At 42.4% G+C, this 22,094-nt stretch overlaps 1 protein-coding gene across 1 annotated transcript; it reads left to right on the top strand.

The window, feature by feature from the left end:
- Window positions 1-8,117: 8,117 nt before the first annotated feature.
- LOC307266102 (uncharacterized protein) lies at window positions 8,118-18,909 on the top strand. Its single transcript, XM_080048017.1, has 6 exons — window positions 8,118-8,212; window positions 9,531-9,950; window positions 12,806-12,945; window positions 15,618-15,852; window positions 16,231-16,337; window positions 16,835-18,909. Exons 2-6 carry the CDS (start codon window positions 9,646-9,648, stop codon window positions 17,890-17,892), a joined length of 1,845 nt encoding a protein of 614 aa, XP_079904143.1. The 5' UTR covers window positions 8,118-8,212; window positions 9,531-9,645; the 3' UTR covers window positions 17,893-18,909.
- The last annotated feature ends 3,185 nt before the right edge of the window (window positions 18,910-22,094 follow it).

The raw sequence follows: 22,094 nt of genomic DNA, 5'->3' as shown, positions 1-22,094 counted from the left end.
GGCCATTAGAGGTGATGGTTTCGGGGGAATGTTTCAGATGTGAGGCGGTGAGATAAAAACACAAACACAATGTAATCTGCTAACTAGGGATCTCAAACATCAAACAGCTGTCTGGGGACACATGTCTACTGAATTCAAAGATTGTCCCATTCAATTGTTGAACCCTCCATGTTGTGACTACCGCAATTGCTTTATAGGAATAGTCTAGTTCCAAAGATAGAACATTATGTCAGTCACAAGGAAATGCGTGTGACATGATGCTCAAACCATTAATAACTTGATAGGGAGGATTCTACTTTGATTTATTCCAGCACCGCAGATGCAATAATTAGCTCATTGTGATCGTCAGCAAAGCTAACCACAAACAAACACACACACCCAGAGTCCCTCAATTGAATACGTTCTACTCTCCTGTTGTGTTAGTTTCATTTGAACTACTTTCGTGTTTTTTTTTTTTTGTGTGTTCAAGTCACGGAACCTTATGACAATCGGACTGAATGAATTAAAATCTTCAGAGAGAAATCGTTTTAAAGGTGCAGTGTGTAATATGACATCATCAAGAAAGTTCTACAAAGTTCTAGAATGCAACGCTCCCTGGGTAACCCCAACCCTTTCGAGTAATAACAGAAGCTACAGTGGCCTTCAAGGACAAGAACAATTCTAAATTTTAAACAATGCACCTGATGACATTCCAACTATGACACTTTCAAGATGGCGGCACTAGGCCTTGGTCCAAGATATGCAGAAATATGGACATACAGTATCTCACAAAAGTGAGTACACCCCTAACATTTCTTCAAATATTTCATTATATCTTTCCATGCGACAACACTGAATAAATGACACTTTGATACAATGTCAAGTAGTCAGTGTACAGCTTGTATAACAGTGTAAATTTACTGTCCCCTCAAAATAACTCGACACACAGCCATTAATGTCTAAACTGCTGGCAACAAAAGTGAGTACACCCCTAAGAAAAAATGTCCAAATTGGGCCCAAAGTGTCAATATTTTGTTTTGCCACCATTATTTTCTAGCACTGCCTTAACCCTCTTGGGCATGTAGTTCACTAGAGCTTCACAGGTTGCAACTGGAACCCTTTTCTACCCATTCATGACGACATCAAGGAGCTAGTGGATATTAGAGACCTTGCGCTCCTCCATCTCTCGTTTGAGGATGCCCCAAAGATGCTCAATAGGGTTTAAGACTGGAGACATGCTTGGCCAGTCCATAACCTTTACCCTCAGCTTCTTTAGCAAGCCAGTGGTCGTTCGGAGGGGTGTTTGGGGTCGTTATCATGTTGCAGTACTGCCCTGCGGCCCAGTTTATGAAGGGAGGGGATCATGCTCTGCTTCAGTATGTCACAGTACATGTTAGAATTCAATGAACTGTAGATCCCCAGTGCTGGCAGCACTCATGCAGCCCCAGACCATGACACTCCAACCACCATGCTTGACTCTAGGCAAGACACACTTGTCTTTGTACTCCTCACCTGGTTGCCGCTCCACACTCTTAACACCATCTGAACCAAATAAATGTATTTTGGTCTCATCAGACCACAGGACATGGTTGCAGTAATCCATGTCCGTAGTCTGTTTGTCTTCAGCAAACTTTTTGTGGGGTTTCTTGTGCATCATCTTTAGAATAGGCTTCCTTCTGGGATGACAGCCATGCAGACCAGTATGATGCAGAGTGCGGCGTATGGTCTGAGCACTGACAGGTTGACCCCCCCACCCCTTCAAGCCCTTCAGCAATGCTGGCAGCACTCATACGTCTATTTTCCAAAGCCAACCTCTGTGTACGACGCTGACCATGTGCACTCAACCTTCGTAAACTGGGCCGCAGAGTGGTATTGCAACATGATAACGACCCCAAACACACCTCCAAGATGACCAGTGGCTTGCTAAAAAAGCTGAGGGTAAAGGTTATGGCCTGGTCAAGCATGTCTCCAGACTTAAACCCTATTGAGCATCTTTGGGCCATCCTAAAACAGGAGATGGAGGAGCGCAAGGACTCTAATATCCACCAGCTCCTTGATGTCGTCATGAATGGGTAGAAGAGGGTTCCAGTTGCAACCTGTGAAGCTCTAGTGAACTACATGCCCAAGAGGGTTAAGGTAGTGCTGGAAAATAATGGTGGCAAAACAAAATATTTACACTTTGGGCTCAATTTGTAAATTTTTTCTAAGGGGTGTACTCACTTTTGTTGCCAGCAGTTTAGACATTAATGGCTGTGTGTCGAGTTATTTTGAGGGGACAGTACATTTACACTGTTATACAAGCTGTACACTGACTACTTTACATTGTATCAAAGTGTCATTTATTCAGTGTTGTCCCATGGAAAGATATAATGAAATATTTGAAGAAATGTTAGGGGTGTACTCACTTTTGTGAGATACTGTATATGAGACCCTTTCTAAGGGGAAAATAAATAATTCAAAAAAAATGTTCAGCTATTATGCACTAAATTATATGTACTTATGGATACTATAATTACTTTCTACAAAATCTGCTAGGAAATAAAACCCAAAATTCTACATACTGCAGGTTTAAATCGGTCAAATTTGAACCGGGAACAAAGCGAGAGGGTTTAAGAGAGTCATCGCGCCATGTTTTGGAAAACACAGAATGAATCATGTGTGAGCTATGAGCAGAAAATGGAAATAGAGCTGAACCAAGTGTATGAAGAGGGGGAATCTCTGAAGAAGTGAAGGGAAGGCAGAGCAGTGGAAAGAAAGGGTTGCACAGCTCCCACACCCACAGGTGGAACCACTGAAGTAGACTTCCCCCAGACGCCCACATGCTCTTCACTACACTCACAGTCACCCTTTAACCTTTCTGTAAAGTCACACAGCCTATTGTAACACTACTATCCCTGCGTTCCAAATCACATACTTTTTCTTTTTACTACACTACATACTAAAGTACTGAAGAGTTTGAGGGCCATAGGAGAGATAAAACAAATCAGACAAGCAAGATTTTGACGTCTGTGTATTGGAACATCCTCAAACTTTTTCTGGCATACTAAATAGTTGCAACGCAGGGTATATGTGGATGGGCTGCTTCTACATTCTACCTCACACTAGCGGGGTCATTCTGCCAGTGTTGTGCGGGTGTCACGTCACAGAAGAGAAAACGGCCAATGAAACCAAACACAGCAGATCCAGATTCAATCAGGATTCCCACCGTCATGAAATACCTGGAAATTTGAAGAAAGCTTTTCCAGGGCCTTGAAAAGGTTTGGATCTGAATGTTTTGGAAAAGTTATGAATTTACACACATTTTTCGCTAGTGTTTAAAAGTCCCAAAACCGTCGTAACTTTATGCAAAATAGTTCCTTTGGGTTACTGTTGCTAAAGATATTGCTTGTTTGCTTATCCACAATAGTGAAGTACTTGTCTATTGTATGGCTTTGATTATTGAACCATATGATTGTGAGACAAGCCTGAATAAGGTTATGGAAATTTTGTTGAAACGTTTTGAAAATGTATTGGTAAAAATGTGTGGGACACCCTGCACAATGTATTATGTGTCATGTGAGTGTGCGATGGCAGAGGCTGATGTGTTGTGAAATAGTGAAGCAGGCCTGAGGTGGTGTGTGTGTGTGTGTGTGTGTGTGTGTGTGTGTGTGTGTGTGTGTGTGTGTGTGTGTGTGTGTGTGTCATCATTGTCCTCTGCTGTGTTAGGTTTATGAAGAAGGTAAGAATGTTCAGTGAGCTTGTTACTGTGGCAGAATGCTGTGTCGTCAAGTCAAAGCTGTCGGTCCAAATTCCTAACATAGACACAGTAATGCACACATATCTTTAGTTATACATTCACTCGTGCAAACACACATGCTGCTGTATAGGTGGCGTACAGATCACTTCGGCTTGCATCGAATGAACAATGTAAGGATTTGTGTGTGTGGTTAGGGTTGGGGCTGGCTGCAGAGAGAAAACGATAGATAGTTAGCTGCCCCTTTCAATGCAACTCACTCCTAGAAAGGCTTTACTCACATGTTATACTCCTGACCTTCTACTGGGATATTACTGAATCCTATTAGACACGACCAACTGTTAGCTGAGATAAGATCACATGTTATGAGTTGGATGGTGAGCACGGACAGTACAGCTGTGAGAGAGTTTAAAGTGTGCATTGTAAAGCTGAACAATGAAGGCTCTCCACATGTAGTGTAGGCACTGTAAACACTGCCGGTCTTAGAATGCAGTTTGAACTGTCAGTTCATGTTGATGTGATGAAAGAAGCTAAATCAGCTTTATTGCGTAGAGTGAGGGTTCGTGGTCACGTGTGTGAATGTGCCCTATTTCACAAAAGCCGACGGACGGACGGACGGACGGACGGACGGACGGACGGACGGACGGACGGACGGACGGACGGATAGATAGATAGATAGATAGATAGATAGATAGATAGATAGATAGATAGATAGATAGATAGATAGATAGATAGATAGATAGAATCCTGACACTAATTCACTTTTGTTGTTGTTCCAACACAAGTCCTGCTTCCTTTTATGGCGCCCTTGTGAACATGATGCATCGTACTTCTTCTATTTGTATGGACTTGAACAATGCCTGAATGCCTTTCAATCCATCTTAAAAGCAGCAGAACATCTAGAGAGGACATCTCTATACAGTTGTGGGTTCTTCTTAGTGTTAGTACTATTATCTTAACATTTACTTTGATGGCACTGCACCCTGTCTCACTCCACTTCAGCCATGTGTCTTTCCAGTAAGACAACAGGTGTTTCTTGGAAAAGCACACACACATCAGAACAAGCCCAGACTGTGCAAAGTCACGCTCTATGTAGCACCGGAGCATGTTTTCCTTCATAGACTCTTCCTCATTTCATCATGTACTACTGTTACTGTATACACACAGAAAAAAAAGCAATATATATTGTTTTAGCCTAGGGAACCGAAAGCAGCATGTCCTTTCGCAACTAATAAGTGATGTGTGTCTTGACTGTCTTTTCTTGATAAAACATTGAGTATTTATCTGGGTTGTCAGTTAAGAAAATAAATCTTATATTTCATGCTTTACTACTTAAAGGCCTACTTCACCAGTGGGAATATGAAGGTGTATTGAACTCTGAGATCCTATGTAGTATAAATGCCCAAACATTTTAGAAATCGGTTCATCCTAGCCTGAGAAAAGGCAGAAAGAGTGTTTTCTTTTACCCTACAGTTTGCCCAGTTGTGATGTTGTGAAACTGTAGGGTTAGACAGTGAGACCATAAAACACTCTTTCTGCCTTTTCTCAGGCTAGGATGAACCGATTTCTAATTTTTTTGCACATTTATACTACATAGGATCTCAGAGTTCAATACATCTTCATATTCGGACTGGTGAAGTAGGTCTTTAAGTGAAAGCAGTTATTACTTGCATGAAAATAGTGAGAAATGGCAAAATATACTAAAGTGCAATTGGTCAACATTTTCAATTGTGAATGTGCTCATGCAGTACGGCCCTTTGAAAAGTGATCATTCGGATTTTTTTATTTATTTTTTTACAATTGAATAATTTTAACATTTTCATAACATTTTAATCTTGCAGGTTTTGGATCTAATCTATAAAAGCACATCATATTATATAAAATGATCATCTGAAATGTAGAGGACTTCAAATTTAAAGGAGCATAAAATATGAATAACTCGTGAACTTGAAAAGAGTTCTGTACAGTGTTTGACTAGAGGTTGTTAAGTTCCTCACAACACAATGTTGATACAATACACAGCATCTCATAAATACTGAAAGTTCTTCTGATGGAATGTGTGTGTGTGTGTGTGTGTGTGTGTGTGTGTGTGTGTGTGTGTGTGTGTGTGTGTGTGTGTGTGTGTGTGTGTGTGTGTGTGTGTGTGTGTGTGTGTGTGTGTGTGTGTGTGTGTGTGCGTGCGTGTTAAGTGATGCTGAAGCACTAAAAACAGAACAGGCTGTATATAGGTGTTCCTGGGTTCGATAACAAGCCGCTCTCTGAAAGGTGACGCAACTCTTTTCTCAGACTGGCCAGTTGTTCCTACTCAGTCCTCCTGACTCATGCTGTCAGTACAGATGAAAATATGCAACATTTAACTTTATACTTCTCTTTCTATCGGTGTGCTGTTCTTTTGTCATCATTTCTGTGGGATTTCTATGAGAGATCCCTATGAACTGAATATAATCTTAAGAAAGATTCAGCAGGATTTGTTTTCTTGGGGCCTTGAAGTATATAATCTTATGATCAAGCCATTCCATAATTGTACCATATTTTTTACAATAGTTTGGACTGGATGACAATTGACACAGTTTGCACTATGACAAACAACTTTTCTCATTATAACTTCTCATTATATTTTTATATTCAAAAAAGATGTTTCCATGTTCGGCCATGGTTTTAATTTCAATTTAACGTTAACCAGTGTACATTTTCAATTCTGCTGCAATGTTCCTCTGTTTTTTGGCATGGATTTGATAAGCTGATTGATTGACTGATTGATTGATTGATTGATTGATTGATTGATTGATTGATTGATTGATTGATTACAAAGGCTGGACTTTTCCTGTCATAACAACATACTAACATTTGTCATAACAGCAAATAGATCTAGTAAGCTGTCATAAAAACCTTCTGTGAAAAAAAATATATATCTCATTACGAATGTATTTTTACTTATTGACATATATTTTCACCAGATTCACTGTAGATTTTAATGTCATGATGTCCATCACACTTTATCCTTTTAGCCTTCAATCTATTCTGACCAATGGTGGTTGCTTTTTAGTTTGTGTTTTTGCATGTGCCACACCCTGGTTAGATAAAGGGCAAACAGCACACATATGAAGGCGGCTTTCAAAGTGCTGCTTCATTGTGACTTCATCTTCCTCCTCATTTTTCATTCTCTTATCATCATGTCATCATCACAGCTAGCCATGTTCTGTCTGTAAACACACAGGGCGGTGTCATTGGGTGTGTGTGAGGTGTGACTGTAGATCCACAAAACATTCTACACAGTGTGTGGGACCTTTGACCAGGGACTTCTCAGAAGCACAGGCACTTCAGGTAAAACTATTTCCTCCTCATTCAGCCAAAATAGTTTCAGATTTAAGCTAAGCTAACTAGCAATGAGAGGCATAGTTTTGCCCATTACTTCTTCAAAAATTTGATGGTTTCCGTCCCCATATCCTGAGCCCGAGAGTGAGTTTAGCAACAAGCTAAAAACTTAAAAAATGTTGGGTTACGATTAAGCCTATAGAAGAAAAATACTGAGGAGCTAAATATTTTCAATTTGACATGAAAAACACAAAAAGTCCTCTCACCTCAAATTCAGCTGTCTAACTCCAAGGAGGACTATGTAGGTAACCTCTGATCCCAATTCTGGACATTTCCATACCAAAATTCCACAGACAGCTCCTTCTGGTGCCGAGATATAACGAATGTGACAACCAACCCGTGTGACATATAACCCCGTTCTCCCCTAGCTGTGACTGACAACCCCTCAGCTCTGTGCTGTATGATGCTGCTGTCTCTCTATCAGTGTCTCTCTTCTTTTGATGGACAGCTGACAGCAGAGGGACAAAGAGCTCTGGCTGTCTGTAGATGTTCAGGTTCCCCATGTAAAACTTATTGTCTTCTTTGTTTGTGTTTTGTTTGACCTTTAGACAGATAATGGCTAGCTTCCATTGTTTGTGCTAAGCTATAAGCTAACAATCTGCTGGCTGGAGCTGTCATATTTACCAAAGATATGGGAGAGTTGCTATCAATCTAACTCTCTGCCACAGCCGTTGATGCAACAACACACCTATTTGACGTTGGGAATTCTACCACTCACTAAAAACATAATTCAATAGAGATCAAGCGTTTGAATGACAAACAAAACCTCAACAATGTGATGTGTCAGTGTGACTCTAGCAGGCTTCCTGCTGCTAAACACTGAGTTGAATATTCCCTCGGGCTCCCTGATCCACCCCAACTCCCGAAGAGGAAGTAGTGAGCACTAATTCACTGCTTTTCTTCCTTGCTGGCTACAGAGGCTTTGCTTTCTCAGCAGCCAACAGTCACTTCCTCCAATGAGTAACAAGAGCACACATTGCTCGTCAGGGGGACGGACTGACTGACTGCTTGACTGACTGACTGACTGACTAAATGACTGAGTGAGTGAGAGAGTGAGAGCAGCTCACACAGAGAGAGAGAGAGAGAGAGAGAGGCTCAGGCTCCGATCCACCACTTGCTGAACGTGTAAGTACAGAAGAAGACAGAGGTCTTAACTCATGTGACTATGTTAAGCTGTAGCTGTTTTGTGTTCAAATGTGAATTGTCGGAGGGAGCCTGCACTCTTGCCTTGTTCAGACATGTTTGAATGTGTGTGTGAGAGAGAGAGAGGCAGGTATAGGTGTCAGCCTGTCTGAGTGGAGGGAGGGTGTGTTGACCAGCTAAGTTTACCTGGGAGATTGGACATGTACAAGCAGCACTGCAGGGATAATCATATACTCTTCATATCCAGAGGTAGAACATGAGTGTGTGTGTGTGTGTGGGGGGGCCTTGCATTGCTTATGCACTGAACGCCAGCTCAGCAGCAAAGGATGTGGTTTTGTGCAGGTTGTAGCAAGCCTGTGCTATAAGCCTAGACCCCTTGCAACAAAACAAACTGTCTAGAACTGTAAAACCAAGTGGCGTGCCATTTCAGATGAGACAGTTTGTCATGTGTTCAAGGGAAACCCTGACATGGGTGCATGGCATCACACTGTGGCTGGTTTTCCTCATACTTTGAATGTTTAGCTGACACACCAAAGGCGGCACAGGCTAATCTATCTATCTCTCATGGCACACTGTACAGGAGAAGTGCGCCCAAGTATACGCTGGGTAGGTTTCATCTTCAAACAAGGCCGGGAGATCACTCATTTATGACCTTTTACTTAAAACTCCATCAACAGTTTGGGCTGTGCACCTTCATTGTTCCAGGTGTAATAGAGTGTGTGTTAAAAACTTTTGTATCTGGTTCAGCACTCAGAATAGCAGCTCTGCTTCGTGGGAGGAAATAGTTAGAATGATTGACATATGCCCCCCCCCCCCCCTCAGATACACATCAATGGGATCTCTCTCTTCTCATTTGGGCCATCATGAAGTTTAGGGGGGGGGTTTCCAGAAAAGGCCAATAAAACACGTCTGGAATGGGGTGAGGCTTCGTAACATTAACACCCACACTCACACAATCACACACCGTTTTCCATTCATGTTTGTTTTTGGTGACTTAACCCTGTGAGGACAACCAGTGTGAACTTAGAGCCAGGGATCAACTGCCGACCCTCAGCTTCCTCCTCTTGGTCTGTGACATGATGGGGCTTTTCTGAACCAGCGTGTGACGTCAGCCGGTGTGTGTTCGCACTTGCGTTTGGCAGTCATGAGTTGTGTGGTAACCGGAGCTGATTCTATCAAGCAGCACTAGACTGCACCGCAGTCAATCTGTCCTAAAAAACCCCTGTGACTAAACCGCAGAGCCTGTTTACTGTGAACTCTCTTCTTCCTCTGACACCTGTCAACTCTTCACAAACAACAGGCCGTTGCCGTGGAGATGCTGATGAGCCTAGAATAAGGAGGCGTGGAAGACCCCCCCCCCCCAGACCTGAAGAGAGGGAACACACACACACACACACACACACAGAGTCTACAGGATGGACAGCCAGCAGCAGCATGCCAAAGTGGAGCGCTTCTTGAAGTTAGGATACTCCCAGGGAGACATCGTGCGGGTGCTGCAGAGCCACGGCCATGACGCCCAGACCAACGACATCCTGGAGGAGCTGATCAAGACCTGTCACACTCCAGCCTACAGCAACCACAGCCTCCAGAGCAGCCCCAAGCTGGTGTCCAGAGGCTGCAGCCCCGCGCCCCCCACACATAACACCAGACAACCAGACAGAGAAGCCCCCCTGGCAGACTTCAGACCAGTGGTTATAGATGGAAGCAACGTGGCCATGAGGTGAGTCTACCTTTAAGAAGACTTATATATCAGTTTGTCAATGTGTATATAGGCTGGAAGAAGAACTTGTGTCTAAAAGTAGTGTCCACTGAATAATGGTTTTACTTCAGTAGAAGTACTGACGCGTTATTATGCGTAATCTCATTGTACATTGTGAGGATATTCACTCTGGTCAATGTGGAGCTTATTGTCACTGCGTTGGATCATTTCATCTCTATTGATACACAAACCAAGTGACTGTTGGCAGAATGTCAGTGGAGTGCAATGTTTGAGTTGAAGTCTGGGAAACAGTAAAGAACAAGTCATTAATGTCAATGCATCGAAACAATTTGACATGGCACTGAATGAAAAGATTGAAAAGAGTCCGTTCATGTGTCTGATTGAACACAACAACAAAAGAAACATTGCAAAACAAAAAGAACATAAGAACTGCACCATGTTACTTTTAAAACACAATTATCCGTTGGTACACCAGCGTCTCTATTTGTGTGAGTGAGTGTTGACTTCCTCTTTAAGGTGTGGGAAGTGAAAACATGATGTGTGCCTGTCTTCTTCTTCTTCTTCTCCTTTTTGACTCACTCAAAGTCACATGAAGCCTGAGGGCCATAGAGGAGAGGGATAATGTTAACGCGACATCGGAGCTGTTTACCCGATACACTCTATATCCAGCGTGACTTGTCATGTCTTGTAACTCGACCCTTATGATGTCACATTTTCTACATCAAACATAATCACACGCTTGTTGCCACCTGGTTCCCAGATTAATCGCGTAACCAGGAAATTGTGAGTCCGAAAACAGATAGCGTGCCAAGTGGGAGGGAAGGCCAGGTTATGAATTCAAAGTGGGACACAAAAGGGGAGATGTTTTCACAGCACGTATTCCTGTAAAAGGACGTGAAGCGGAAAGAGGAAGAAGACTGAATTATTGCCACACCTTTATCCCCAGGTGAGCCAGTGTTACTGTAATCTGACCTCAAGCAGTGAAATCTCAGACACCCATCAGGCTTTTCTTTCTGTGTCCCTGATCTTTCACCTGTATAATACCCATGTCACCCACTTCAGTAAAGGCAGTTTACATCAAAGGGCTCTCCAGTCAAATAGAAATGCACTTAAACCGAGCTGAGAGACGTGTCCGAGGCAGATGAAAAGAAGAAAGCAGCAGAGGTTAAAACATCCTGACTATTTAGTATGCCAGAAAAAGATTAAGGATGTCCCAATACATGCAATGTCAATTGTAGTATGCGGAAAATACATAAATGCCCCAGTAACTCCAATAGCATTTTGGAGTATTCGTCTTTATTCTTGACATTTCTCGACATAATGAAAAAAGTATGTGATTTGAAACGCAGGGCTAGTCCCTAGAATGGGTCAAGTTCCGTAAAAACCTACAACTCCCACAATGCAACTTGCTATCATGTGTTGATGTATAGCCTCAGGTCCTCCCCGCGCGGTAAACGCCCACAATTCAAACCTTGTCACGCCCCGTTATGCAAACAGTGTTTTTCTTCTATAAATGTGTTGTTTCCGAACCCAGAACCAAGATTACTCAGACAATCTCTCACTCACGTCACTTCTCAGACTGCGATGTGTGCAGTGTGCCACAGCGGATGTAAAACTGGTTTCACACTCGTGACAAGCATTTGAAGGAGTGCCTCGTATATATATATATATATATCCTACGCACATTCTCTTTACATAAGTCATCAATTTCAGTGTCGTCACAGACGGTTGGCTAGAGAATGACCAGCTGTCACTATATTTCATAATTTTCTTGAACCCCACTGCATTAATGTGACTGCTGCATTCAGTCCGGGGAAGGAGGGTTTAAAACTGCATTTACTAATGTTTTCATATTAGCAACATATCGCCTGACTACTTGTAAGATTTACAACTCATTGGACTAGCATTTGTCAGGTGAACCTTTTGCTTGATTGCACTTATGGAGGTTACTTTTGATAAAAGCTTCAGCTAAAAGATATGTCATGTAATGTGATGGACCAGGCTTCAGAATGAGTAGCTTTACTCAGTCAGTTCCATGTCTCTGCTCCTTCCATTTCATTGGACAGTTTGGACATTGTTTGACTCAAGGACACATACAACAGGTCTACAACCCCAACCTGTGTCAGCATTGCAACAGAGCTCCAGGGTGCAAGTACAAATGATCAAGAAAAGAATCATTCCTGTTCTACTTTATGACACGGCAATAAGGATATGCAAGGCTGATAGGACATGGAATCTCACTCATCTCCTACTAAAAGCTTTGTCTCTGGTACCTGTTGTATGTAAATACTTTCAACACTTCCTGCTGTCGGACAGAAGGGGAACCCCCATGCACACGCACACATGCACACGCACACACACACACACACACACACACGCACACACGCACACACACACACACACACACACACACACTTTTTGCTTTCTCCTACAGGCAAAACAATCCAGTTTGCTTCTTCAGTGTTTCCTGAGTGAACTCAACACCCTCTGTAATGCTAGTATTACATTACATTACATTTGTAACACTAATGTTACAATGGGTTTCCATTTCAAAAACAGATGTTGGTCAGGTGAACAGTAGCCTACTGATCAGATCAGAAGTGATGGTGACAGCGATCCAAGATTTCTAGGTTTTTTTAAGTTCCCAGAGAGCCACTTGCCAGAGACCGAGTGCATGGGAACATTCTAAGTGGAGTTACTCATGTGTCTGTGCTTTAGAAATTGGGACACTGTCTACTTCCTGTAAAAGGGATAAGAGACGGGTGTGTGCATAACGTACACAGAAACACAAAAGAAGAAGTGTTTTTTTTTTCTCTTCTATTTTTTTGTTGACTCTGGCTTCTGTGTCTCTGTAGCCATGGCGACAAGAAGGTGTTTTCATGCCAGGGCCTCCAGCTGGCGGTCAACTGGTTCATGAACAAAGGCCTGAGGGACATCACTGTGTTTGTGCCCCTGTGGAGGAAGGAGCAGCCCAGGCCCGAAGCACCCATCACCGGTAAGAACAACCAGCTGAGCCTGTGTCACTGTGGCTCTTTTGGGAGAATGTGTGTAATCAGGGTTGGTGCGTATTATTATTTCCTTTCAAAGGCTTGTTCTCCAGGGCTGACCCCACCCAATTGTGCTATCGTATAATTAAATGATTCTAGTTCAGCAAACACTTGTTACCTTCATAGTTTAACCATTGCTTATCAGGATGAACCAGAATGTAAGCCCCGAGTAAAAGATGCACTAACTGACAACTGACATCTTGTGTTGACAAAGTCGGCGCCTCGACTCATTGTGTTTGGTGCAGGCCTGTCATGCAGCTTCTAGCTTCAGGACTGAGTGTTGAAGGTTTGCCATCAATCTGTGAATAGAGAGTTTTCCTACTGTCATCAAACCCCTCAAACATAACATCATGTATGTTGGAGGGGTATGGTGATCCACCAAGGACTTTCAGAGAGCTTCAACACTAACTAGAAGGTGCTAACTCTTTAGGGCCGAAAATAAACGGAGAAAAAGCTCCATACAGCAGAGACCAAATGTCACGACAAGAGATACCATACACATTACATATCGTTAGCCTCATAGCATAATTGCCTAAATCATATTTACTCTACTCTACTTTTACTCTACTCTACTTTTACTCTACATCTACTCTATTCTACATCTACTCTACTCTACATCAAATCAAATCAAATCAAATCAAATCAAATCAAATCAGTTTTATTTGTATAGCCCAAAATCACAAATACATTTGTCTCAGTGGGCTTTACATTTCATACAATATGACACCCTGCCCTTACACCCTTAGCTCGGCTGAGAAAAAACTCCCAGTAAAAACCCTTTACCGGGAATAAAAAAAATTGAAGAAATCTCAGGGAGAGTCGACAGAGTAAGGGATCCCTCTCCCATCTTCTTTACCCTACTCTATAACCCTTAAAATATGATTTAGGCAATTATGCTATGAGGCTAACGATATTATGATTTGATTATTTGTTAATATAATACATATTGAATAGAGCACATTTCACCCGGGTTGAACTTAGTGTTTTTGAATAACCCTAAGAAATTAGAGAAGCCACAACATTGAGTAAGTTTGTTGAGACAGTGCTGACATTAGCAGGAAATATCTACGCAAGGATAACTTTACCAAAACGGTCTCTTGAGAACAAAGGAAAGAAAAAAAAGTATTTTCTTAAGAAGTGATGGTAAATACACATCCCTCCATCCTGCTGGGCAGCCTGCCATCATAGGAGTGCAGCCGAAGCTAGCTTGGATTTACAATGGATTTGACTTAGTTTCACTGTGCAAAACAAGTATCATATTGTCTGTAACAACTTATGAAAGAATGAGGAAATAAAACTAAAAATCCAGTTGGACATTCAAGTTGGATCAAGTCAGCACAAATAGCTTATTTCCTGAAAGTAGTCCTCAGCAGTTTGTACCAGGAAGCATCATCAGTGCCAAGTGGAGTTTCACACCTTTTATGATTCATCATCCATAAAGCTCACAAACAAAACAAGCATTCAAAGACAAAGAGAGAGATAAAGGCTCATAAATGGAGTGCAACGTGCCAGTCACATGCCTCAGCAAACGTCTGTTTATCTGCACAGCACATGTGCCCTGGTCATTTGAAAAGCAGTGCCACTAACCTTGGCAGGTCAAGCACCAAAACATGTGCTCCTTTATCGCTTATCTACGCACACTTGTTTGTCTTGCATTCATGCTCCCGCAGCTGTAATGTTGGCTGTTATCTTATGGTTTGGCACCATCTTGTCTGTCACAAACAATGCAAAAAGTCTTTATTTCTTAGCTTGTTTGGGCCCTAACGACAACAAACATTCATTTGATTGTGAGACACTGCCTAATTGGCGAGATCACACTTTTCTTTTTATGGACAAGAACCCAATCAAACATTTTACATATCACAAGTAGGGCTGTGCTAAAGTATCGATATGGCAATATATCGCAATATTTATTTTCATGATATATGTATTGTATCGTCAGCTCCAAAAATCTATATTTTGAAAAAAAAAAATCAAGTTTGAATGTGTTGTGAACTACAACTCCTGATGTAGCTGAACGGTTATCTACACTGAATTTCCAGGTTATGAATCTGAAATAAAGCTTTGAATTAAATTGTGACTCATATTTTGACTTACATTTTTAGAGTTATCAACATTATGTGTTATGATGTATAAAGACCACCCGGATTGTACACAGCAACTTTTTTTTATTTTAGCTGTTTTTTAAAAAAAATCAGTGAACTAAGTGGTATATCGTTAATGCATGGTATCGCAATGTATCGTGATATATCATGTGATGAGTATACTATCGTGAAGTCATTGCCAATACACAGCCCTAATCACAACAAGTAAGATTGACTAATATGATTTTGAAAAGCTGTCTGAAGACAGGCATACATGGCCCAAGCATGCTGACACTATAACATGCAGCCCGAGATCCCACCGGCTCATATGTGTGTCCCCAACATTCTTTAACTATCATTACAAGCACACAATTTCACCCTAGATTTTACAAAATAATCGGTACATTTTATTAACCATTAAAATATGCACAACTTTTGTTAAGAGTATTTTCCAGACACTAGAAGGACTGGGTGGTTGCAATGCCTTCTAATATGAATCATTCTAATAAAAAGCCCATCCTCATGTGTTTCTGTAGATCAGCATATTCTCCACGAGCTGGAGCGGAGGAAGATCCTGGTTTACACGCCGTCCCGCTGTGTCAACGGTAAGAGAGTGGTGTGCTACGACGACCGCTACATCATCAAGCTCGCCGTCGACTCTGACGGCATCGTGGTGTCCAACGACAACTACCGCGACCTGCAGAATGAGAACCCCCAGTGGAAGAAGTTCATAGAGGAGAGGCTGCTCATGTACACCTTCGCCAATGACAAGTAAGTAGGCTACGGAGTAGGGCTGGGCAATTCATAGGAAATGAATCGAAACCGACATTCACAACCTGTAATTGATTTGAACAATTGGATTATTTTGATCTGGGCACTGTACAAGCCCTTGTGTTTTTACTCTTAGTCAGCAGTGATTTTTTATTTTTATTTTTTTAACATATTTGTTTACAAGAGATTCAAGTAATTTTCTACTTTTCAAATGGCAATATTTAAAATAATATATTTGATTTACAAGACATGCTTATGACTTATTTACTACAGTTTTAGCTATGACGCACACATGGTTAGACTCCAGGTTCCTTTAGACCTCAACATAACATTGTGCATTGGACTAACATCTCCTGTTCCTGACTGTGTCCGGTGCAGGTTCATGCCTCCAGACGATCCTCTGGGTAGAAATGGTCCCACCATCGATGACTTTCTCCGGAGGAAGCCGTGGACCACAGACAACAAGCCTCAACACTGTCCTTACGGTTGGTTAACACCCAACAACAGACACTATTTCTTAGGTTACACTTCCTGGTACTCTCTCCTGGGGGGATACGAAGCACACAATACACCCAGTGAACATGCCCATGTCAAGAAACTATGATAATCCCCATGAACTTGGTGTATTGTGTTAGCATGCTCACATTTATTTAACACAAAGTACAGCCTTTTGTGGGTAGGTTGGTCATGACAGACACCAAATACCCCCACCCGTTTTATCTACTAATAGAGGAAGTATAAAGTTATTGTTGTTTCAAGATTAGGCGTCAACTGAAAAGTAGAAGCTCTGTTCCAAAACCAAACAGAGAAATCTCTGTCCTTGCGTCAGGCCTGGGATTGAGATCATTACCTGCAGCAATAGCTTCTGCCTGAATATAAGACTGCTATAGGTTACATCTAATTAGTTTGGATCCTGTGTTGACACTTTGTACTGGTTCACAGCAGTGAAGCCCAAAACTAACTTCTTTATTTCTTTCATCAGGGAAGAAGTGTACTTATGGAGTCAAGTGCAAATTCTACCACCCAGAGCGGGTCAACCAATCCCAGCTGTCTGTGGCCGACGAACTGAGGGCGCAGAGAGACAGAGCCAAGAACATCTCTCCCAAAGCCAGCCTGCAGGACACACACTGCCCCGCTGTGCACCTGTCCTCTTCGCCCAGCCCTCCGCCTGGGAGCCCCCACCATCACAGAGACAGCAGCAGCCCCAGGAGCCAGCAGCCCTACGTCAGTCTCCACCACGGCCCCAGCAGCTCAGACCTGGACGAGGCCTTCAGCTCCATGGATAGCTCCCTGTCCAGGCTCTACATCCAGGATGTGGCCTACAGCATGGGGCAGCCTCTCCACAGCTACAGCAGCGGGGTGGCCAGCTACAGCACCAGCCAGGACGACTACTCCCTCCCGGGCTCCAGGCAGTGCCGGAGCGCAGGAGCTTACTACCCCAATCACACCGGCTCAGTGAGCAGCCAGTGCAGGTGTGGTCACCAGCAGACCAGCAGGCTGTCCCCGTGCCAGCCCCCAGCATGGGGCTCCTGCCCGGCGCTGCTGCCACATAATACTGCTCATGTCTCAGAGAAGCAGTTCTTCAGGCCGGACAGACAGGGCCACAGCTTACCCAGGGATCCCTGGTCCGCAGACAGGAACAGCCCCAGGGAGCAGTGGTCCTCTGGCAGTCACAGCCCCAGGGAGCAGTGGTCCTCTGGCAGTCATAGCCCCAGGGAGCAGTGGTCTTCAGACACACACAGCCCCAGAGAGCAGTGGTCTTCAGACACACAGAGCCCCAGAGAGCAGTGGTCTTCAGACACACAGAGCCCCAGAGAGCAGTGGTCTTCAGACAGACATAGCCCCAGGGAGAGCTGGCTGCAGGGCAGCCGGACCAACAGTCCGTCCAGTGAGCAGCGGACAGGCCTAAGGAGCCAGCTCAGCACTCTGTTCCCGCAGAGCGTGGTGGAGCAGGTCATGAGCGCTTACCCACACGTCTCAGACATCTCCCAACTCATCTCTCTAATCCAGAGCTACAGGACCAGCCTCATCTCCTACTAGACAAAAGACTGTCAGTACGTTTACATGCACAATTTAGTCAAGCTAAGGTTATAGCTTGACTAGGACATTTAGTTGGACTACTGTCCTTCGAGAGCAATCGATTTTCTGACTTAGGTATGGCTAACTCCGCTACGATAGGTGGCGATGTAACCCCTTTCAACCGCTTTCAGCTTGTTAATATTGGACCCTTTTCCAGTTGACCCAACTTTCTAGTGCACGGCTAATGTTTAGCAGGACGCTAACTAGTTAGCCCACCTCTAAGGATTAGCGAGTTGGAGCATGCTCAGAGCATCTAGGCCAGTTACTGTCTGATTGACCGTAGACATGCTGCCAAAGCTCAGCTCTCAACCGCATTTTTCTTGGTGTGTTCGCTCGGTTTTGAGAAATTCAATTTAGTACAATTTAAGTCGGACTTACATGTTTACATGTATTGTAAAAGTCCAGTTTCAGTCAGGCTAACACAATATATCGTTGTTGTTTTTTATCAGAAGTGTTTGACTTCAACCGAGCCCACTATGGAGTTCTCATTCTGAAAGCAAAGTAAAAACCAAAGGAAACGTTTTTACTTTACCAATAATGACTGTGAATATGTATATAACGAATCATTATATAATATTTTCTCTGCTTTTATTAAACCATGAAAAAGTCACATTGAGAATAAAAAACTCTTTACAAGAGAGTCCTGTAAACAACTCCTCTTTCTTGAACACATTCCAAACTGAACCTTTACTTTAAGCATTAAAAAGTTACTCACTCAATCAGGTAAATGTAGCAGACTGAATGTTGTTTCTATGCCCTCGTATAAAAGTGCAATGCACTACGCTCCATACATGCTACTTATTGTAGCACTGAAAATAGGGCTGTATTAAAGCAGCCTGTGTTGTTTTCTCATGTTTCCTCAAAGTGAGGAACTCTTATATTACACTATTCTGTACTTCTGTAAAGAACGTTGTTGACCTGTTTTTGATATGAACTTTAATGGCTTGTGTTTTTGCTGGGCCTGAAATAAAAGCACTCAAATCACTTTGGATACTAGTCTATGATCAATATGTGAAATTGTCCTATTTGGTTGTTGGATGAAAGATTTCAATGTTGAACTGCCGTGGCTGCATGTTAAGGGTTGATGAGCCAGTGGATTTGCAGTTTCCAACCCTGTGTGGCTGATGGTTAATGGAGCAGTCCAGTGATTTGTCATAACAATACCGCAAAGCTGGAAAAAGATTGATTTGATTTACATCAGTAGAAAACGTCATGAAGAAATATCCATTGTACGACAAGATCTACCGTGGAGGAAATGTAAGTATTTGATCCCTCACTGATTTTGTAAGTTTGCACACTTACAAAGAAATGAGCGGTCTATCATTTTAATGCTAGGTTTATTTTAACAGTGATAGACAGAATATCAAAAAGAAAATCCAGAAAATCACATTTTAAAAAAGATAGAAATTGCTTTGCATTTCATTGAGTGAAATAAGTATTTGATCCCCTACCAACACATTAGGGCTGCAACTAACGATTATTTTGATAATCGATTAATCTGTCGATTAATTGATTATTTATTGATTAGTGTTTTGGTCCGTAAAATGTCAGAAAATTGTGAAAAATGTTGATCAATTTTCCAAAGCCCATGTTGGCGTCCTCAAATGTATTGTTATTTCCAAAACACACAGATATTTCAGTTTACTGTCATAATAGGATTAAAGAAACAAGAAAATATTCACATTTGAGAAGCTGAAATCAGAGAGTTTGGAATTTTTTTATTAAAAAATTACTCAAAACGATTAATCGATTATCAAAATAGTTGGCGATTATTTTAATAATCGATTTGTCGATTAATTGTTGCAGCTCTACAAAACATTGCTTAGTACTTGGTGGAGAAACCCTTGTTGGCAAGTACATAGGTCAGATGTGTCTTGTAGTTGATGACCAGGTTTGCACACAGCTCAGGAGGATATTTGGACCACTCCTCTTTGGACCACTCCTCTTTGGACCACTCCTCTTTGCAGATCCTCTCCTAATCTTTAAGGTTTCAAGGCTGTCGCTTGAGCTTCAGTTCCCTCCACAGATCTATTGGATTAAGGTCCGGAGACTGGCTAGGCCACTCCATGACCTTAATGTGCTTCTTCTTGAGCCACTACTTTGTTGCCTTTGCTGTATTTTTAGGGTCATTGGCGTGCTGGAAGACCCATCCATGACCCATTTCATGGAACATGGCCCCATCCATAGTTCCCTCGATGCAGTGAAGTCCACCTGTCCCCTTAGAAGAGAAACACCCCCAAAGCATAATGCTTCAACCTCCATGCTTGACTGTGGGGATGGTGTTCTTGGGGTCATAGTCAGAATTCCTCTTCCTCCAAGCATGGCGAGTCACTATGATACCAAAGAACTTGATTTTGTTCTAATTTGACCACATCACCTTCTCCCAAGCATTCTCTGAGTCATTCAGGTGTTCATTGTCCCGTGTAGATCTGGGCTGATCCCTCACCTTTCTCGTGATCATTGATACCCCACAAAGTGAGATCTTGCATGGAGCCCCAGGCCGAGGGAGATTGATGGACATTTTGTGTTTCTTTCATTTTCGAATAATCGCACCAACAGTTGTCTCCTTCTCACCCAGCTTCTCGCCAATGGTCTTGTAGTCTATTCCGGCCTTGCAGGTCTACAATCTTGTCCCTGATGTCCTTAGACAGCTCTTTGGTCTTGCCCATAATGGAGATGTTGGAGTTTGATTTATTGACTCTGTGGACAGGTGTCTTTTATACAGGTAACAAGTTGAGACAGGTGTGTTTTATACAGGAAACTAGTTGAGATTAGGAATACTAATCTGTGGGAGCCAGAAGTCTTTATGGTTGGTAGGGGATCAAATACTTATTTCACTCAATGAAATGCAAAATTATTTATATCTTTTTTTAAATGTGATTTTCTGGATTTTCTTTTTGATATTCTGTTTATCACTGTTAAAATAAACCTAGCATTAAAATGATAGACCGCTCATTTCATTGTAAGTGGGCAAACTTACAAAATCGGTGAGGGATCAAATACTTATTTCCTCCTGTATTTGGTTTGTAGTTGGTTTCTAACATCAGCTTACAAAACCCTTTTATATACTATCTATGACAACTACTATCTATGGGGTGGTAGGATGGCCTAGAGGAAAAGGTGGCCGACCAGTAACCATGAGGTCGCTGGTTCGATCCCCGGCACCGGACAGGAGGGTGTTAGTTGTAAAACTAGCAGAGGCTGGTATTGCGTCTACGGTGCCCACCATCTCTACCATTGTGTCCTTGAGCAAGACACTTAACCCCAAAACTGCTCCAGGGGCGCTGTACTGCGGCTGACCCTGCGCTCTGACCCCCTCCGAAGTGTGGTAACTTGAGAGGGGATATGCGAAAAGACGAATTTCAATGTGCCTCGTGTACAACTGACAAATAAAGATAACTTAACTTAACTTAACTTAACTTAAAACCCCTTGGTGTATTGAAATGAGTTTATTGTATAAAAATTCATCTTATCCGAGCGCTCTGGTGGCGTGGTCTGTTTCCACTGTCACCATCTACTTCAAACTGTCAAATAAAGGTTAAAGCACAGAAAAATACGAATTGATCCTATCTTGTATAAGGATGCTTCAGTACTTTTTGTTGGTTAAAGCCATAGATAGTATATAAGGTTAAAGCGTTGCAGTGTCCGAGAGCCCCAGTGGCAATGCATAGTCCCTGGTTCGTGTCTGGTAGGGGATGTTTTCCCATGATGCATTGTTCCTCTTCACAGTGCTGTCGGCTCCAATTAATTACATACATTTCCCCAAACGGGGAAAAAAAACAGTAATCTAAGCAAAACCTGCAACAACATGCCTCACAATCCTGGTCTAACATTCAATAGAGCTTTGTCACAGCAGAAAAAGCCTAAGTGTAATTATTAACATTAATAATATATTCACTAAAGCTTCCCTGGAGTTCAGCACCTGATTAAAGCTACAGTAAATGGAATGAGCCCTTGTGAACTATTAGTCCCAGCTGGTAGTAAATGCTCCCTGTGAGGAAGCTCAGTTATTTGACAGCCCATCATACATTATGAGTTGGCGTGGGAATGTGAATGTCTCGCTGCCTCTCTTCAAAGCTCTATTGGTCTCTGCTGCCATCTAGCGGATACATGCATCACCAAAACAAAACAGAAAAGAAAAAAATTCAGATAGATTTTTTTTT

Source organism: Ammodytes marinus, assembly GCF_949987685.1.
Source record: "Ammodytes marinus genome assembly, chromosome: 19".
Lineage (NCBI taxonomy): Eukaryota > Metazoa > Chordata > Actinopteri > Uranoscopiformes > Ammodytidae > Ammodytes > Ammodytes marinus.
Note: the sequence above shows the minus strand (reverse complement) of the source record. Positions and strands in the feature narration are given on the sequence as shown.